General features: G+C 44.3%; 1 protein-coding gene across 2 annotated transcripts; it reads left to right on the plus strand.

Annotated features, from left to right (window-relative positions):
* Nucleotides 1-400: 400 nt before the first annotated feature.
* LOC132888218 (KH homology domain-containing protein 4-like) lies at nucleotides 401-13149 on the plus strand. Of its 2 annotated transcripts, none has more exons than XM_060924281.1 (14): nucleotides 401-468; nucleotides 1052-1301; nucleotides 4133-4252; nucleotides 4622-4701; nucleotides 4787-4839; nucleotides 4961-5163; nucleotides 6315-6523; nucleotides 6772-6832; nucleotides 10987-11044; nucleotides 11223-11416; nucleotides 11618-11734; nucleotides 12199-12308; nucleotides 12394-12470; nucleotides 12855-13149. In XM_060924281.1, the coding sequence occupies exons 2-14, from the start codon at nucleotides 1110-1112 to the stop codon at nucleotides 12974-12976; spliced, it is 1596 nt and encodes a 531-aa protein (XP_060780264.1). In that variant the 5' UTR covers nucleotides 401-468; nucleotides 1052-1109; the 3' UTR covers nucleotides 12977-13149. The 2 variants fall into 2 exon arrangements, with proteins under 2 accessions (XP_060780264.1, XP_060780263.1); XM_060924280.1 differs by having other exon boundaries at nucleotides 414-567.
* Nucleotides 13150-15103: the final 1954 nt, after the last annotated feature.

Raw genomic sequence — 15103 nt, forward strand, 5'->3', positions numbered from 1 at the left:
AGCCCCACTCCAAGACCGTGCGAGTTTTGGGTGCTAAGCAGGGCTGAAGCGAGCTGAGTTGTGCTGCTCTGAGATAGTCGAAACGCGAGCCGTGTCGGGCTGAAGTGAGCTGAAAAAGGGTAGTGGAAAAGGGCCATTATTTTCATTTCTGAATGGTGGCAACCCTATTTAGACAGCACAGCAGCCCTGGAACCCAGCATGACCTTCATCTCATAAATGAGTTACTCTGCTGTTAGGAATGTTTATTTTTACTAAAAAAAAAGTGTTTCCTGTTTTAGCTAATTTTTAATTTCTGAATAAAATAAAATTGCTCGAACACTTTGCTTCTGAGGAACAAGGCCTGTCTTTGCCTGTGATGACTCCTCCGTGCGCATGCGCTGTGGGGGGCGGGCTGGCGCACGCAGATGGCGTGTAAAGTGCGCATGCGCAGTGGAGCAGGCCTAACTGTGACGCGAAAGCCAGTTTGCTGTAAGAGACGTTTGTGAAGTTTAACGTTTTAACGAGGAACTCTCTAAAGGTTTAAACATATTTTAAAAACTAAACATATAAAATGGCATCGGGGACGCCGTGAGTATCTTTAAACACTTATTTTTAAAAATGTTTTTGTTTACACAGCTGTCGTGTTCCACATCTGCTAGCTCAGTTAGCTTAGCATTTCTCTCTCACGCTACTTAGCAAGCTAATTACACGGAGATAGTTTTATTAATCTCCGAATAAAGTTATTTTATTACAAAGTTGATGTTTGTTTATCATAATAAGGTTAGCTTGTGCTAGCGCAGGCGAGTCAAAACGGTATATTAGCCTGCTTTAAGCATATTAGCCGTTAGCTTTTGCTGGCTGAATAAAATGGAGGGTCTGAAGGCGGTCTGTGTGAGGTGCAGAGGCTCGCTGATACTAACCTCCGATAATAAAGCGCTGTGGGGCTGAACAGGTCAGTGCTGCTGAGCTCAACACTGCGGCCTACTCGCCCCACACACACCTGCATTAACACCGAGGTGTCTTTTTCCACATTACTCCAGTATAACTAACATCATGTCCACTTTCCCTTCAGGTGCCTGAACAGCCGCTGGGATCAGCCCAAGTCCAAGGCAGACCTGCTGCAGGGGCTGATGGGAAACGTGTCCACGAACAAACCAGCTCCTGTGACCCCGAGTCAAGCTGTTCCACCTGGGGCAGGTTCTCCAGCCCCTTCTGCCCCGGCGCAGGGTGGAGTGGAGATGGCGACTGCGATGGCTGCCAAACTTAACGCCATGTTAATGGCTAAAGGAAAACTTAAACCCCTTCAGCCTTTACCTAGTAAGGTACTGATCTGATCACACTTAGGGCTCAGGGGTGTTGAACATCACAAGCTGCGTGACTGGCGAGGGCGTTTCTATCATACAATAAATAATTTATTTTATTTTAACCAGGTTTGTCCCATTGAGATCACGATCTCTTTTACAAGGGAGACCTGGCCAAGAATGGCAGTGCATGAAGTTTCGTCACAACAAAACATCGCCACATCAACACAAACAAAAACATAATTACATCGTCACATCAAAACAGACAAAACCTGAAGTTCAAAATCAAAACTAGTAACAGGGTTCCTGCGGGGTCTTAAAAAGCCTTAAAAGCATTGAATTTAAGAATTTGGAAATAATACCTTAAAAAGCCTTGAATTTTAATGTGTAGGTCTTAAAATCTGTGCACAGTATGTAATTTCTCATTATTTTTTTAATATCTTAACCGCCATTATTTTGGTAAATAATGTACCGGCGGCCTAAGTAAGTAAATAAGTGGCAGAACTGGAGCTGTGGGCGGAGCCATGCTATCGCACGCACACCCCGAGGGCAAAATTCTTCGAACACACATCCCTGAACTTGTTTGGCGCGCGGTAAAAGGAAAGTCTGGAGAATTAAGTCTAAAAGTATAAATGAAAAGTCTATAGCCTACATATAGGCCTATCTATGGAAAAATGGGCAAATGTAAGTTTAACGAGGCATGGAGGCATCATATTTCATTTCGTGAGTGGGTAAAACCTGTCGATGGCAATGTATTCGAGGCGTTTTGCTGTGTGTGTAAAAGGGCATTTAAACTCGGCACAATGGGCGTGAAGGCGCTAGAATCGCACGCAAAATCATCAAAACACATAGCATGTATGAAAGAGAAACAGCGAACGCCTTCCATCGCCAGTGGAAGAGTGAAGTAATGCTTATGAAATGTGTCATTAATAAAACGTGGTCTGCTGAACGTTACGTGATTTTGTATTGTGGTGGTGTACGGTGAGTACTCAGTACTGTGATGCAATAAGGTTACACTATTCATCATCCTTTGCACATTTTCACATTTGTTTAAGAAACAAGTAAACACAACTTTGAGATGTTTCTTTGCCGGTGAAATCAGCTGCGAAATTAGGTCTTGAATTTGTGTATAAATGGTCTTAAAAAGCCTTGAATTTCACTTGAAGAAACCTGTAGGAACCCTGTAGTAAATGGACAAGGTTTAGTCAGATATTTGCTCTCCAATAAAACATTTGCACTCCTGAAGCCTGGATGTAATGGAATTTATCATGGATTTGGATGCATTCAGAGATACCAGACTTTGAAGTTTGAGCTCTGCCTGCAGACTGTTCCATGTACTTGGAGCAGAAAATCTAAAAGTTTTCTTTCCCATTTCTGTTCTCACCTTAGGAACAGTAAAATGAAACAAGTCCTGAGAGCGAAGACTGTAGGCCGTATTATTCAAGATTAAAAGTGATAAGTAAGATGGAGTCATCTCAAGAATAGCCTTGTAAATTAGCACATACCAATGACCGAGCCTACGCACATAAGGTATAAAGCTGGCCAGTTTACTTTGCTGTATAAGACGCAGTGATGAGTTAGAGCTCTACAGTTTGTAATAAACCTAAGAGCACCATGATGCACACTGTCCAGTTTGTGGAGGCATTGAGCAGAGGCATTCATATATAACACATCACTGTAATCAATAATTGGAAGAAAGGTTGACTCCACCAGTTTCTGTTTCACCCTAAAAGAAAAGCAAGACTTGTTTCTAAAATAAAATCCAAGTAAAAGCTTCTGCTTCAGCTTCTTGTGTAAAGTGGATAGAGGAGCAGTGCTGAGATGTGTACAGTGAGCATATACAGGTATGCGTCGACTTACGACTGCGTTTGGTTGTGACTGACCGGTCGTAAACCGATCTGGTCGTAAGTCGGCCTACGTTAAATGAATGTAAGTTTGTGATGTGTAATGATATTGTAATCATCTTAAAGTCTTATTTTATCAACATTTTCTTATTTCATTACCTTGACTCATTATTTGGTTTAAGTCAAACACCGCATACTACAGTATAATTCGTTTAATATGTGCAAAGCAAAAAATGTGAAAACTAGAAAACATAATTTTAGTTTGAAACGTACCAAAATACAAATGTAAAACATGGCAAAATACAAAACTTAGTGACCGCTGGCATCACTGGTGCTTGGCTGTGGGTCGTCTGCATCATCATGAGCTGTTGCAGCGCTCGGGCTGGCGGGAGCATTTGCTCGTTTCATAACCCAGGAGCTGGGGCGGAAACTGTTGTACACAGCGAGAGGCTGGATGCTGGGCGCTGCCAGGAGCTGGGGCGGAAACTGTCGTACACTCAGCTGGCTCAGCTGGGAAACACTTGCCAGTCATAACCAGACGGTCGTAAAGTCGATCGGTCGCAAGTCGACGACTACCTGTACAATAAAGTCAAGTGACACTTGAACTGTGATTACATCAGTTCTAATCAAACTAGGTGTGAGTTTATAAAACAATCCAGTCAGTCATCTGGTCTGATTCCACAGGCTGAGTGTGAGGTGTGACATTTTGTTCAGTTCCCCACTCACAGAAACGGAAGGAAACACATGGCTTCATCTTATCCTGTGAATAAATGTGTGTAGAGACGATGTTAGGAAGAAAAATAAAGTTTGGAATGATGTAACGGAGATCTTTGGGGTGTCTGGTGCGAGGATGTTGGTAGTCCAGTTTAGAACGCTTTGTTAATCTAATCTGAGAACAAAGCAGAGTGCGTCAATCGCAACTGTTTCTCCATACTGATTGTGTTTAGTTGGCTTTAGATGATGTGTATACAGCTACCATTGTGTCTTTTTGATTGTGTGTGTGTGTAGGCCCCTCCCAGTGCCCCGGGACCTGTTAGCAATGAGGAGATTGTTGTCACAGAAGTGGATATTAATGATGTTCCTGTGAACTGCAGAAATCTGCTCACCAAAAGCAAAACACAGGAGGAGGTGTGTGTGTGTGAGACTCATCACTGCTCGCTCATCATCCCCAACACTGAAATCTTATATTTTTATATAATATAAATTTTTCTATTACATTTATATAGTTGTGCAAAAGTTTGTAACCCTGTGATTTCTGAATATAAATGATGTGACGTCTGATGATGCAGCAGAAATATCACTGTTAATTCTGGACCTGAAAAGTCTGAGTATTTTATAACTTGCACTCAGCTGTAATGTTTAAGACACTCCCTCTGAATTCTGTCAGATAATTACATGTAACACTTTGCTGTAAAGGTCTATATGTTAAGAAAAATGGAGGCTTGGTCCAGAAATGTTCGGTATTTTAACCGTCACGCTTCCTGAATGTCCCGTCAGATTCGTCTGTACAGCGGTGCGCTGGTCTCCACTAAAGGCCTGTACCTGAGCGACACTGACAAATCCACCTACAAAGGAGGGTGTGTATGTGCTCCGTACTCTGATTCTTCTCCTGTCATTTCACTGGCTGTAATAATCCCTCTCTTGCTGTGTATCCTGTCGTAGGGAGCGTCCTCTGTATCTGCACGTGCAGGGACGCAGTCAGGACGAAGTCAACAGTACGTCCACTTCTTTCATGTTTGTTGACCTGGTGACTCTCAGTGTAACTGTACTGTAGCCTGAACGAGCCATCATGTTTCTGGATCACTGATTGGTTAAATTTTTTTTCCTCCCCTTCAGAGGCTGTGATACGGATTAAAGAAATAATCTCTGAGGATGTGATGCGAGCATCAGGGGGCCAGCAGCCGGCTATAATTCCCCCGGTTGCTGTTTACCCCCAACCCCCACGACCTTCCGTACCCCCACAGCCACACCTCCCTACGCCACGCCCCCCGAACGCTCCTGTAACGCCCGCACACAGACCCCCTCCTCCTCACGCTGGGGTAGGTACTGCATTATTAACCCTAGGGTTCGGTGGGGGTTGTGTTCCAGTCCTGCTTCTAACACGCCCTCGTGCACTTCCACTCGGTTAAGGCACATTGAATTTGCTAACTAGCTAGCAGATGTTAGCCAGCTAAAATAACACACGCAGGTGGATCACATCCAGGAATGACTTCAAAGCCGGCTGATTAGCACACTTGCTGCCTAGTGAGTGGAAACGGTGGAGTGTGGAGAAAACCAGTCCACTCTGACACACACTGGGCGTTAGGGGACGTGGATGAGGGTGTGTTGAGAGCGCTATTGGAACACTGCATGTGTGTGTGTGGAGGTTAATGAAGGCGGGGCCAGTGGAGATCATTTGGCTCTTGCTGATACCCACCTCCTAAATCAACGTCAGCAGGGAGAAACTGGCCGATTTGCAGAGATCATGGCCTGCACTGCTCCTGCTCACACGCTCGCACACTCACTCTCACACACGGCATGGCCGGGTGCTGCAGTTTCGAAGACTCAATAGCAACAGTAGTTTGTTTGCTGTGGCTGAGACATCTATGAACACCAAGGTGAACTTTAAACCTTCTTAATCAGTAGCTGATTCCTAACCAGAGACCGTTACTCTCCCACTAAACCCTTAATCACGGTGAAGGAGTTAAACTGGGAGGGAGAGCTGCGTCCATGAACACTGATGCTGACATGTTTAACATGCTTTTGAAATAAATCTGAACTTGAAAGCAACAATTGATTTTCCTTTTTTAATTCTTATAAAACCTGAAGAGATGAGGCTAGAATTTTAGCGAGGAGAAACTAGATTGGGAGTTACCACACAGCCTGGGAGGCACACTACACAGCGGTGAAGATAAAGGAAATGATCTTAAACCTTAAATGCCTCCTGGTGTGAGCATTAAAGGTTAGGTTTATAATATAAAGTAATTAGATTTTTTGGACTTGGAGTTTTTTTTTTTTTTTTAATTATGGAAGGTGAAGTTTGTGTATACAGGAAATGTTCAAGGGTGTACACGTAGATTCAGTAGTGTAGCATGAAAAGATGCAGGTATAAATTTGCTCTGGGAGTGGGCGGGGCTAGTGCAGTGTATATGGAGGTCTGGTAGGTTGAGGGTGTAGTGTGTAATCACTGTACCTCTGGTGCTGGTTGCAGAGTTTTGTGCACACTAAGCTATTTGTAGGATTGGAGCAATGCCTGCCGGGCTTCAGCGTGAACGAGAAGGTAGAGGGACCGAGCGGCTCGTACCTGCAGCACATCCAGACGGAGACCGGGGCACGCGTCTTCCTGCGGGGGAAGGGCTCGGGCTACATCGAACAGGCCTCGCGGAGAGAGTCTTTCGAACCCCTGTACCTCTACATCAGGTGTGTTAACATCACACTAATCTCACCTGGGGCTTGGGCACAAACCATGTACTGTCATGATATCTGTGTTTTAATTTAGCTAACAGTATCAGTAGGTTATAAACACCTTGCTCAGACATGCGCCATGTTTTCATGTTATTTTGAGATTTAGTATTGTAGCAGTACAACAGATGGTACCGGCGTCATCTTTTATGCTAAACACTAGATGTTTGTGATGCGTAACGTCTTACTTTGTGTTTTCCTCATAGCCACCCGAACTCTGCTGGCCTGGAAGCAGCCAAGAAACTCTGCGAGAGCCTCCTGGAGACGGTGGGGATCAACTTTTATTTTTATTTAGTTATTTATTTTTCCCCTTTTTGATCCTTTATGCGAGTGAGTCTCACTGAGGAGGAGACATTTTGTCCAGTGGAGCCACTAAACACACCAAACCTGAAGGAATTCACTAACTGGCACATCTCTAATGGTTCAGTATTCAGGTCTTTGTATGGACTTTATTTTTTTTAATTAATCTGAGTAACCCAGGGCGGCACGGTGGTGTAGTGGTTAGCGCTGTCGCCTCACAGCAAGAAGGTCCTGGGTTCGAGCCCCGGGGCCGGCGAGGGCCTTTCTGTGCGGAGTTTGCATGTTCTCCCCGTGTCCGCGTGGGTTTCCTCCGGGTGCTCCGGTTTCCCCCACAGTCCAAAGACATGCAGGTTAGGTTAACTGGTGACTCTAAATTGAGCGTAGGTGTGAATGTGAGTGTGAATGGTTGTCTGTGTCTATGTGTCAGCCCTGTGATGACCTGGTGACTTGTCCAGGGTGAACCCCGCCTTTCGCCCGTAGTCAACTGGGATAGGATCCAGCTCGCCTGCGACCCTGTAGAAGGATAAAGCGGCTAGAGATGATATGAGATGAATAACCCATTCCTAGTGTGTTGCGTGCGGTACCTTAAGTTGTAAAGGTGCATGAGGTGAGCTTTAAGTCTCTAAGGGTTCAGTAGGGGCTGTAGCTAACTTCAGGCTGAGGTCAGGTGGAGTAAGGGGGGTGTTGGAGTCATAATGAAATGTCAGAGGCCCGTGAGAATACACACACAGACTAACACACCTTTCCATACTTTTCCTTCCTCCTTCTTCCCCCAGCCATGTAGTACACCTGTCGAGACCACAGCTTAAGCATTTTCAGGGTTTCTGTGGAGTCTTAAAAAGTCTAAAATTTGATAATCCTAATTTAAGGCCTTAAGTCTAAAATACGAGTATATTTTGCATTGTAGGTCTTAAATGTAATTTTGTGAAGTCTTAAATCCTTACGTCCATTTTTTTGTTAAATGCGTTGGTGATATTCATAATTAGTCATATAGGCTAGGCCTACTTAGTATCAGTAGGCAACGCTGCAAACTACAAATGAGAGACAGTGGAATCCAGTGGCTAGCCCGGTTGGCATGGTGATGCACAGGGCATGGTACGTGCGCATTTGGACAGTAGAGCCTAAAAGAAGCGAGGGAAATTATCACTGTTTGTAGCAAAATGGGCAAATGCAAGTTTAACGACTGCTGGCTTGAACGCAATGATTTCGTAGACTGGTTAAAATGTGTACCGAACAATCCGTTTGAGGCGTACTGCACATTGTGCAAAAGAACACTCAAACTCAGCACCCTGGGTGTAAAGGCAGTGGAATCGCACGCGAAAGCGGAGAAGCACCAGGCTGCCCATAAAAGTCTGCAACAATCGCATGCCATCACTCAATTTTGTTCACCGTTGTCAGGTCCAAGCACATCTCGAGACGGTGTATCAGCTAACTCCATGCGAACTGTAACATTACAACACGCAAACCGTACAGAATCGAATGCCTCATCCTCAAGTGATTTGCGGGACGTCTTTGGCTCCACTGCAACTTAGTTCCTCATTGAGCGCACCCTAGGGATGTAATGAGTTCATTGGTGAATGATGATAAATTTTGTTATTTCGAAAGTAATTCAGGCTCTCCCAATTTTCTTTTTTTTTTGTGTGTGTGGCATAAGTCTTAAATTTAACCTGTTATGGTCTTAAAAAGGCTTAAATTGAACTTGTTCAAGCCTGCAGACACCCTGATTTTATATTTCTTTTTTGGGCTATTTGTACAAAAAAGAATGACTCTCTTAGGGCCCGGTCCCACAACACCACTGACTCTGACTGTCCCTCTGCCTGAGTTTAGTTCCAGTCTGGAGCAGAAACACCACAACTATAATCCCCACTATAGTATCACTCAGTCCTGACACTCAGGGAAATAAATGCAGCAACTCGGGAATAGCCATGGGAGTTTTTTCCAAGTAGTAGCACGTTATTCCGGGTCATACTGTACAGCGTGGACTCCAAAACCACCCATGCACACACTCCAGTGGCTGATAAAATACAGACAGGTCACGGAATACGGAAATATATTAAAGGATACAAATTACGGCGCAGTTACGAATTTTAATACGGATGTATCACAGATTTGTATGTTGCTATTGATATTTCACGAAAATCACATCTGTGGATAAAAGATCCGTGCGCTTTGTATTTTTATTTATTTATTTATTTGCTAATTATTTTCTGTGACTCTGTATTCCGTGACTTCATGATGCAATAAGGATGGGCAAAGATGCTCGGGGGGGGAAAATAGCACGAGCTCAGACAACGTCACATGTAAACAGTTACCTGATTTGGTCAGATGTTTTATCGGTTCAGGTGTGGAACAATGGCTCCAGGAGCAACCTCGCCGATACAGATAAACCCAGGCCTGGGCGAAAGGGCTCGTTATCGCTCTGGTGTGAGCACCAACCACATAAACTGCAGGGGACCCATTTATTTATAATTATCAGTATCGTGGGACCGGGCCTTTAGTCTTTTAAAGAACGTTATTTGGAGAAACACCCCCCCCCCCCCCCCCACTGTAGACTCCATGGCATAGTGTAGCATTGAGAACTTTCATGTTTGACCTGTATACGCATGCTACTCAGTGGGTTTACGATTTAACCATTGAATAATATAAAATTTCTGTATTCCTGATGGTTTTAATTTGTCATCCTGCTGAACTTGGAGTTGAAGAGACCTTCCCAGTTTTCTCAGTAGAAACTGAGGTGAAGGGTTTCCTTTTCTTTTGGTTTTCCTCATCAGAGATCAGAAATGGCGTTATGAGCTTTAGCTGAATTCAGGAATAGCCTCAGCTGGCATCACACAAACTTGTAGGCTGCTGGAACTAGGGGTGTGCAAAAATATCGACACGGCGATATATCGCGATACTTTGTCTTCCAATTCAATATCGATACTCAAAATATGAATATCGATATTTTTTCAAATAATAAATCATGTTTCAGACGGGTTTGTAAATCCAGTACGACTTCCGCACCTCCGCTCCGCGAGGTGTCGCTGTGCCGCTCCCTCACTGCAAGGCACTCTTCGTCTTTTCTCTTTTTTCCCCGGCGGTCGCAGTGAGGAAATAAACAAGCAAGCATGGTTGTTTACGTAAACCTAGAGACGCCGCCGAACTTTAAGGCAGATGTTTGGAGGCACTTTGGATTCCAAAGGAAAGGAGGAAAAAAAACAAAACAGTGAGCTGGACAAAGAGTACGCACTTTGCAAAACCTGTTTCGCTCCAGTTAGATATTCAATTTCTACTGCAGGTGACATAATCAGCTCTCAGAGAAGCGGTCTCACCTCTGAGCATGCTGACCAGTTGCTCTTCCTGAAGAACAACATGCAGTTTTGAAATGTGTGCTCACAGTACAGGTTTGGATTAAACTTTACACAAGTACTAAGCACAAGTTAAATGTTCTCAGGTATATGTTCTCAAGTTTACAAAGAACAAATTGATATTAGTGTTAGCTCTGAAATGTCGTCTGTGCAGTCTGCAGTGCAAGTTTTAAGTTTTCATAAAACAATTTGATTCTGCTTGTTAAGCAGCACTGATGTGTCCATGCTTACAGAAAAGTTGATAATACTAGCACAGAAATGGGAATTTTCTGTATGTTGTAGTGAAGCAACTCTTGGTTTTGCCAGCAGTGGAATAGAGACAAATATATGTCTGGCAAGAGTGTGTAGTTATGTATGTGAAATGTAATTTTACAGTGGTCAATAAATTCTGATTTTCTTCAGTGACACAGATATCGTGATGTGGTTGAAATTTCTTGCAATATATCGATTATCGCTGAATCGCTGTACCGTGATGTTATCGTGGGCAAAATATCGCCATAGTATCATATTGTGAGGTATCTGGTGATACCCAGCCCTAGCTGGAACGTAAACGATGTCTGGAGGCACCTGAACAGTTGTCTGCTACGTTGGTGTTATATCTGGCTCTGCCCACAAGGTGGCAGTGTTACTGCTTCAGCCCCAAACTGACTGGTGGTTTCCATATAAAATAACATGGAACTTCACAAACTTCGACTGAAATTTTTGTAAACAATGAAGTGTTGGGCAATGATCAGAGGATAATTTTCTAGTGATGTGTGTGTGTGTGTGTTGCAGGTGCGGGCTGAACATGCACGTCTGGTGTCAGTGTACACAGCTACAGGCTCCACACAAGGTAATACTTCCATTTTTACTGTTTATTATTTGACTGAATTAAATACCGGTTACTTCCTGTTTAGATGAGTTATATTAACTGTACACACGCTTGTTTGCCCTGTTGGTTAACTCCGGTTATTTTAAAAAAGTCCAGTTCTTAGTAGCGTGACTTAAGCATTAGTGTGTGTGTGTTGTAGCATCGTACCCATCTCACGGCTATTCGTCCACCGGCAGCAGTAGTTACAGCAGCCAGTCGTGGTACGGCTACCCCAGTACTTACCCATCATACCCTGCAACAGGAAGTTACTGGAGTCGAGCAGACAGTGCAGACGGTGCGCAGATGGTGCAGTATCCCATGTGTCCTCGCCAGTCCACTTCATTCATACTGCAGGTTAGTCGTGTGCGCACACTGAGAAGGTGAACGAGTCACTGTCGCCTCCTGAAGTCCTCTCGTCTGAGAGGTTGTACACCGTTACCTCATTCTCCACGTTCATCCAGACGTGTGGAGGGACAGTCGTTTCTCTTCACTAAATGGGATTTTTTTTTTTTTAAATAGCTACAAAATTACTGTGTGTGTGTGTGTGTGTGTTAGGAAGAAAACAAGACCTCAGATGCTGCTGTAAGCGACTCGTCCAGTGTTTCCAGCCCAAAGAGACGCTTCATAGAGGAGGGAGAGGAGGAGGAGGAAGGAGAGAAGGAGTTAACGCAGGTGGGTTAATGATCCTGTCCCCCATTTCCTTTACACCTTTAATGAACACACTATTATATTCTTTTATATTTGTCCAAAATAAGAGGGTTTTTTTTGTGGTTTTTTTCTTTTTCTTCTCCCTCCTTATGTACGTACTTGTGTGTATATATACACACACTGTCTCTCCCCAATGTCAATCAGTGAGACAAGCCAGTTGAAGGCATCTTGTAAGCTCATGTATGTGGAAGAGGGCAGATGGCACTGGTGTGATGTGGTTTGGCTTCACTTGTGACTGTATGATGGGTGGAGCTGCTGGTGGGCGGGAACTGGTCAAATTGCAGAGAAGTGTGTGTGTTCACTGTTAGCACCTCGGCTAGTGCAGTAGCTGTGTTTATGCTAGCCTCATGAAGACAGAGCGAGTAAAGACATTTTGAAGGTTCTTATTGTAGTAAATTGAATGTGTGTGCGCGCATTCATAAATGCAGGAGCCGAAACCAGAAGATCCAGTGGAAGAGACTGTGTCTAATAGTGCTGATGCTGTTGCTGCTGCTGCTGATGATGCTGTTGCTGATGATGATGTCTGTAAATCAGATGGGTAAGCACTTTCTGTACACCCTACTGGTGTGTGTGTGTGTGTGTGTTGAGTACATGTCCAATACACAGTGTGTTATCTGTATTAGGATACTGATGCCTCCTCCACCTCCTCCTGTGGTGTCGCTCCCAGCACCGCTCAAGAGACCGAGGCAAGAACCTGCAGGTATGAACCCCACACACACACACACCGCCCTAAATTAAACTCTTTACACTCCAGGAGTTCTAAAGACTGCGCTGCTAATACACACTGAACATTATTAACGTGGGTGTTGGAATGTAGGACGATCACTCCAGGTGTTGGTGTAATGAACTGAACAGTTTAAATCCCTCTCCTTATTTTCCAAAGAAATTATACACAAGCTGAGAACACTGTTGCTAGGCAACCAAGGAAAATGTATACAGAGCATGAGCTAGCTAACAACATGGTCAAAAGTGATGCCTGATAAACCATCTAATCTCAGAATCCATCAGCTTGGGCACACCTCTTTTACCCAGCTGTTGGGATTTTGCTCCAGATTTAATGCAGTAATGGTTTTGTTTCTCTCAGATGAAGAGGAGGTGAAGAAGGTGAAGATCTCCTCAGACTCTTTAGGTCTCGTCCCGTACGGTGGAGACTCGTCAGATGAAGAAGAGGAGAAAACTCGCAGTGGAAGGAAAAGCAATTTTTAACCCCGCCCCTACACGCACGCGTGTCCCCAGTCACATTAACACCCCATAACCCCCCCAGTCTACCCCAAACCTCGAGCAGGAGAAAATGTGCCCCGTCCCTTTTAACTTGAACTTTTCTGAGTTTGGAAAATGGTGTAACTGTTCCTATGGAATAAAATCAATGTTGAAACATGGTTTTGTCTTTTATTCACTCATCTCATTACTGACACGTCCTGATTATTCCTACAAATCACCCTCATTACAGAGGCTCACATGCGCACCGCTTTGGAGAACTGATTGGTCAGGTGAAATCTTTACAAGTTCATGAGTGGTGTCATTCATATTTGTCAAACAGAACTCGGCGGATTTCCATGCAAGGAACGTTCTCGAGATGTTTTAGCCTTGAATGCGAGGTGCCTCAGGGCTTCTGTTCATCTACACATCGAGGATATTCTGTGTTCCAGAGAAACATCTTCCTGACTGTTGTTTTGCTGTTGATACTCAAGTTTTAAGCCAGATGGTGAGAGAAGTCAAGATGCTGCGGTGACAGTAACGGAAGTATGTATTGCTGATGATTAGTGGTGGGCTTTTATACAATGATAAAAGCAAAGTATTATTGATTGGGTCTAAGCATGAACTCGGTAAGATAGATCAGAACTGTAGTTTGTGCATGGGTAATAACATTTAGTTCTTGTATGCCTGTGAAGGTTCTGGGCGTCACGGTGGTGTAGTGGTTAGCACGGTCGCCTCGCAGCAAGAAGGTTCCAGGTTCGAACCTGGCGGCCGGCGAGGGCCTTTCTGTGTGGAGTTTGTATGTTCTCCTCGTGTCTGTGTGGGTTTCCTCCGGGTGTTCCGGTTTCCCCCACAGTCCAAAGACATGCAGGTTAGGTTGACATGGGGTGGCCTTGGGCTGAGGTGCCCTTGAGCAAGGTATCTGACCCCTGACTGCTCCCCGGGTGCTCTGGTGTGGCTGCCCACTGCTCTGAGTGTGTGCGTGTGTTCACTGCTTCAGATGGGTTAAATGCAGAGGATGAATTTCACTGTGCTTGAAGTGTGCATGTGACGAATAAAGGTTTCTTCTTCTTCTCAGTCATCCAGGTCATTGTAAAAAAAAAATCCAAAAGGCTTCTTCAGCTCTGTCTGACTAGTGGGGAGTTCCAGGTATTTATCCTCTAGTGGATTAAAAGCAACCCTAAGGAGAGTCATTGAGGTCACATGGGTCATTGACCCTCTCAGCCATCCTGTAGGTTGTTAGGGTCACTGGAGGCTGGGTGTGAGTGGTGTTAGCAGCTTAGAGGGTCATTAGGGTGATCTGTGGGTTGTTGGCGCTCTCTGCCATCATATGAGTCATTGAAGTCAGCTGAGTCTTGGTGTGGATGTGTATTCAGTTTTCTGGGAAGTGTGCCAAGGACTGCATTGTAGGTGGCTGATAAGTGGTGTCTCAGACCACCTCCTCCGTTCAGTGATGGTCATTCCAGGTTGATAAAGATGGCTTCTTTTACTCCTCTTTCAAACCGCCAGTATTCTCTGGCTAAAATGTGTACATCGCAGACCTGAAACAAGTGTCCTTTGTTTATTGAGATGAAGACGGACTGCAGAGTCCTGGCCTGAGGAACTGGCTCTCCTGTGTTGAGCCATGTGCCTGTGAAGTGGTCGTTTCATTTCCCCAGTGTACATTGCAGTGCATTGAACAGTGTACACTACGTTGTCCTGTTTGTGTCTGGATATTCTGTCCTTAGGGTGGACCAGTTTCTGCCTCAGTGTGTTACTGGGTCTGAAGTGTACAGGGATGTTTTGTTTGTAGACGATCCTCCTGAGTTTCTCAGATAGTCCAAAAATGTAGATCAAGTTTATTTGTATAGCGCTTTTAACAATAGACATTGTCGTAAAGCAGCTTTACAGAATTTTATTGACTTTAAACATGAGAATTTTATCCCTAATCTATCCCCAGTGAGCAAGCCTGTGGCGATAGTGGCAAGGAAAAACTCCCTCAGATGACATGAAGAACCAGACTCAAAAGGGAACCCATCCTCATCTGGGTGATAATGTGATTATAAATAGCTCACATTCTATAACAGTGTTCTATATAGTCATAAAGTGTAACTGTGAAACCATAAAAACCATAGGGAGTGACAATGTTCTTGCTTT

This window comes from Neoarius graeffei, chromosome 6 (assembly GCF_027579695.1).
Source record: "Neoarius graeffei isolate fNeoGra1 chromosome 6, fNeoGra1.pri, whole genome shotgun sequence".
Lineage (NCBI taxonomy): Eukaryota > Metazoa > Chordata > Actinopteri > Siluriformes > Ariidae > Neoarius > Neoarius graeffei.

What these genes read in the sequence shown, in the direction of transcription:
- LOC132888218 (XM_060924280.1), top strand. An exon ending in TTCAGCCTTTACCTAGTAAG is followed by an intron (nt 1,302 to 4,132) that starts GTACTGATCTGA and finishes GTGTGTGTGTAG; the next exon opens with GCCCCTCCCAGTGCCCCGGG. An exon ending in GAGAGAAGGAGTTAACGCAG is followed by an intron (nt 11,735 to 12,198) that starts GTGGGTTAATGA and finishes TCATAAATGCAG; the next exon opens with GAGCCGAAACCAGAAGATCC.